A 4,689-nucleotide genomic window follows, 5' to 3' on the forward strand; every position below is an offset into this window, starting at 1 on the left:
CCATGCAACGACCTCGCTGCAGCAAGAGCCCTGTGCAACAAGCTGGATGCAGTAAGCACCCCATGCAACAACCTCGCTGCATGCAATTTGGCCACCGCGAGCATGCCACGCAAGGAGCCTCCCGCAGGAGCCATCGGCACGCACCTTTCTCGCGGGCCTCCCGCCGCCGCCGCTCCTCCAGGTCGAGCTTGCTGACGAGCTTGCGGTGCTGCTGCACGAACTCGTCGTACACGTACATGGGGTCGGGGGCGCGGGGCGGCGGCGGCCGGTAGGGCGAGCCGGGCTTGGCGGCCTCTCCGAAGGGCGCCGCGGGCGCTCGCTGCTGGCTCAGGATGCTCTGCGCCGACTTCTCCAGCTCGGCCAGGAAGGGCGCGTGGGCGAAGGCGGCGGGTTCGGCGCCCGCGGGCTCCCGCGCCGCCGGGAACTTCTCGTCCCGCTTCCTGGGCCCGTCCTCCAGCTTCTCGGCGCAGAAGACGCGCTCCACCTTGACCATGGGGATGGGCTGGGCGGCGCGCTCGAAGGGCGCCGCGGCGCCGTGCGGCTCGCCCAGGCGCCGCGGCTCCGGCGCGCTCTCCAGCAGGGACACGGGGTTCCAGAGCGCCGCCGCCATGGGGTGGTGCGTGGCCTTGGGCGAGATGAGCGGCGGCGGCCCCCCGAACGGCGCCGGCGGCTCCCGCGCGCCCGCCTCGTGCCGGCTCGCGCCCGACCTGCCGAGAAACGCGCAGGGGCTGAGCGCGCAGCAAAACACCCCTAAAATGCCCCAAAACACCTACAAAACACCCCCAAAATGTCCTAAAACACCCCCAAAATGCCCCTAAAATGCCCCCAAACATCTCCAAAATGCCCCCAAACACCCCCAAACATCGCCCAACATCCTCAAGCACCCCCAAACACCCCCGAACAACCCCAAAATACCCTCAAAATGCCCCCCGTGTCGCAAGGGACCCCCGCCCAGCCGGGGCTGGCAGCACGGGGAGCATTTGGGGAGGAAGCGGCTCATCCATCGGGAGCATCTCGCGAGCGCCACGGCTCCCGGGGTCAGGAGCGAGGCCATCAGCGGGATCAATATTCCATGCGGAGAAGTGGCGCTTAGCGCTTTTCCGCCCGGGTGCCCCTGCCACCACCACCCCGGCGCACCGGAGTTGCCGTCTCCGACACGGAGCGAGCCCCTTTCCCGGAGATTCCATGCTCCGGTGGGCGGGAACCCTGCTCCCCGCTGCGGCGCACAGCCGGGGTGACCTTGGCCTCTCGCCGGCGCTTTGGGGAGGGATGAGCAGCTCGGCGCGGGCGCTCGCCTTTGTGCCGCCCCGCAATCCGCTCCTTCTTAGGGCCGCTTAGCCGCGCTAATCCCCCTGATACCCGCAAACCACAAGGGGAGCCGGCGGCCGCGGATGAGCCAGCGCTAAGCGCCCCAGYGGGAAAGCCGCTGTCAATCCAAGGGAGCCATCCCGAGGGACGCGCCGCGCGCGCCCGCCCGCCGCCTGGGTCCCTACCTGGCGTTTTCCAGGCGGTGCTCGGGCTCGCGGCCCATGTCGAGGTGCTGCTCGAGCACCTGCTGCCGGAACTCGGACACCTGCGACTGCCGGTCCTCCTTCTCCTGGCGCAGGCGCCGCTGCCGCGCCAGCCACTTCTCCTCCTCGTTGGTGCGGTGGATGAGCAGCGCGGTGGCCGCGCTGCTGCCGGGCAGCGGGAACACGCTGTGGTTGGGGATGAGGCCGGGCACGGCGTGCGGGGCGCCCGGCGGCGGGTGCAGCGGGTGCTGCAGGGGCTTCGGCGGCGGCAGCACCGGCTCCTTGAGCTTCTCTGCACGGGGTGAGGGGGCACGGGGTGACGGGGCGTCCCCGGGGGAGCCCGCGGAGGCTCCACGACGCCCCCGAGCGCCCCGACGCAGCGGGACGGTACCTGCTCTGGCGGGCGGCAGCGGCTCGGGCGGCTTGGCGCGCTCCTCGGGCGCGTGCGCCCGCAGCCCGTGCAGCTCGGCCACGGGCAGGAACGGCGCCTCCATGGCCTTGGCCATGGCCAGCTCCTTCTCGCGGGCGCGCTCCCGCTGCCGCTCCAGCTCGCGCTCCTTCTCCCGCTCGCGCTCCAGCTCCTTCTCGCGCTCCTTCTCGCGCTCGCGGTCGGCTTCGCGCTCCCGCTCCTTCTCCCGCTCGCGCTCCCTCTGCCGCAGCTCCTCGTCCAGGTGCAGCCTGCGAGCGGGATGCGGCGGCCGCGTTAGCCCCTGCTGTGCCAGGACTCTCGTCCCTGCTGCGTCCCTGCCCCGTCCCTGCATCATCCCTGCTGCGTCCCTGCTCTGTCCCTGCTCCGTCCTCGCATCATTCTCGCTCCATCCCCACTCCGTCCCCGTTCCGTGCCCACTTCATCCCCGCTCCATCCCCGCATCATCCCCACTCCATCCCTGCTCCGTCCTCATGCCATCCTTGCTCTGTCCTCGCATCATTCCCACTCCATCCCCATTCCGTCCCCATTCCATGCCCACTCCATCTCGCATCATCACCACTCCATCCCTGCTCCATCCCCGCATCATCCCCACTCCATCCCCGCATCATCCCCACTCCATCCCTGCTCCATCCTCATGCCATCCTTGCTCTGTCCTCACATCATTCCCGCTCCATCCCCACTCCGCCCCCGTTCCGTGCCCACTCCATCCCCACATCATCCCTGCTCCATCCCTGCTCCATCCTCATGCCATCCTCACTCTGTCCTCGCATCATTCCCGCTCCATCCCCACTCCATCCCCATTCCGTGCCCACTCCATCTCGCATCATCCCCACTCCAATCCTGCTCCATCCCCGCATCATCCCCGCTCCATCCCCGCATCATCCCCACTCCATCCCCGCTCCATCCCTGCTCTGTCCCCACTCCATCCCCACCCTGTCCTTGCATCATTCCTGCACCATCCCCGCTCTGTCCCCACTCCATCCCCGCTCCATCCCTGCTCTGTCCTCACGCCATCCCCACTCTGTCCTTGCATCATTCCCGCACCATCCCCACTCTGTCCCCACTCCATCCCCACATCATCCCTGCTCCGTCCTCGCTCCGTTCCCACTCCATCCCCGCTCCGTGGCCCTCACCTCTCRGCGGCCAGGCTGGACATGCGCTCCGACTGCAGCGCCGAGAGCGAGGAGTGCGCCAGCTCGGGCGGGTAGCGCACGCCGGAGAGGTGCAGGTGCATGGCCGAGGGGTGCAGCGGCGGCAGCGAGCCCGGCGCCGGCAGCGGGTAGAAGGGCGAGCGCAGCGCCGAGAGGCAGTACGAGTCGTCCATCCTGCGGGAGCACGGAGTGTCGGCGGGATGCGCCGGGAAAGGGAGCACGGGGAGGGGATGCACTCGGGAAGGGATGGATCGGGAAGGGATGCACGAGGATGGGATAAACCAGGAAGGGATGAACCCAGGAAGGCATGCATCGGGAAGGGATGCACAAAGAAGGGATAAACCTGGAAGGGATGCACAAGGGACGGATGCACTGGGAAGGAATATACCCAGGAAGGGATGCACCTGGAAGGGATGCACCCAGGAAGGGATGCGCCAGGAAGGGATGCGCCAGGAAGGGATACACCAAGGAAGGGATACACCCGGGAATGAGTGCACCGGGAAGGGATGCACCGGGAAGGGATGCACCGGGATGCAAAGGCACCTCGCAGCGTGGGGCTGAGCCCCGGCGCCGCTCGCCTACCTGAAGGCCGGGTGCGGGAAGGGGTGATGCGCCAGGTAGCTGGGGTGGTAGTAGGCGGCGGCGGCGGCCGGGTCGAGGCTGAGGGGCGGCAGCGAGGACACGCGCAGCTCCTCGGCCGTGTGGTAGGGACGGAAGCTGCGCAGATAGTCCTCGGTGACGGCGCTCGGGGGCACCACGTGGTGCACGGGCCGCTGCAGGCTGCAAGGGACGAGGAGGTGACGGCCCCGGCACGTCCACCCCGGCACRCACAGGGGTGCTGGGCAGTGCCCGGGGATGCATCCAGCGGGGCCAGCACCCGGAATGGGACCCCCGAGGGTGCCCCCCATTCCACCGCCCTGTGTCCCCACGGACTCACTTGAGCGGCGGGAAGCGGGAGTCGGGCACCACGGAGCTGGGCGGCAGCCCGAAGGAGTACGGGGTGCCCAGGAGGTGCGCGGGCACCGCGGGGCCGCCGGGCTTCTCCTGCGGCAGCGGCGCCTCTGCCAGGAGCCGCTCGCGGGCGCCGCTGCTGCTGCCACCGCCTCTCGAGGCCCCGTCCTGCTGCAAGGGCAAAGGCAGGGCCGGGGTTAGCGGGTGGGCGAGACCCCTCCTGGGGACATGAATAGGAGGGACATCCCCTCCTTGGGATGGGGCGGGATGGCAGGATGTCCTATTAGGTACCAAACAGTCCCTTTGTCACTGCATCGTGTCCTTTCAAAGACTCTTCTGTCACCAAAATATAGCCAACCTGGGGGAGGTGGTGGCACTGGGGTCCCCCCTCCAAAACAAGGGGGCAAAATGCACCCCCAGAGCGGGATGGAGGCACCAAGCACCACCCTGGCTTCAAAGGAGGCAGTGCAAAGGAGGCAGGTGAGCTTCCCTCCCTTCCGTCCAGGTGGGATGGGAGGGATGGTGCCAAGGTCTCAGCAGCGTGGCATAACGTGGTGCAACCCGGTGCAGCACAATGCAACCTGGTGTAACCCAGTGCAATGCAGCACAGTACGATGCAACGCAGTGCAGTGCAGTGCAATGCAAC

The 4,689-nt window shown here is 68.4% G+C and overlaps 1 protein-coding gene across 1 annotated transcript in view; it reads right to left on the reverse strand.

Moving 5' to 3' along the window:
• The window catches only part of GSE1 (Gse1 coiled-coil protein), a 13,735-nt gene that overhangs the window by 5,817 nt on the left and 3,229 nt on the right, over positions 1-4,689 (reverse strand). Inside the window, exons 3-8 of the mRNA XM_026042326.1 lie at positions 4,030-4,211; positions 3,675-3,872; positions 3,075-3,266; positions 1,903-2,189; positions 1,494-1,803; positions 145-707 (exon numbers count right to left, since the gene is read on the reverse strand). Of these exons, the coding sequence (XP_025898111.1) occupies positions 145-707; positions 1,494-1,803; positions 1,903-2,189; positions 3,075-3,266; positions 3,675-3,872; positions 4,030-4,211 (1,732 nt within the window). The remainder of the gene's footprint in view (positions 1-144; positions 708-1,493; positions 1,804-1,902; positions 2,190-3,074; positions 3,267-3,674; positions 3,873-4,029; positions 4,212-4,689) is intronic.

Source organism: Nothoprocta perdicaria, unplaced genomic scaffold, assembly GCF_003342845.1.
Source record: "Nothoprocta perdicaria isolate Ctin4 unplaced genomic scaffold, notPer1 scaffold_30, whole genome shotgun sequence".
NCBI classification, from domain to species: Eukaryota; Metazoa; Chordata; class Aves; order Tinamiformes; family Tinamidae; genus Nothoprocta; species Nothoprocta perdicaria.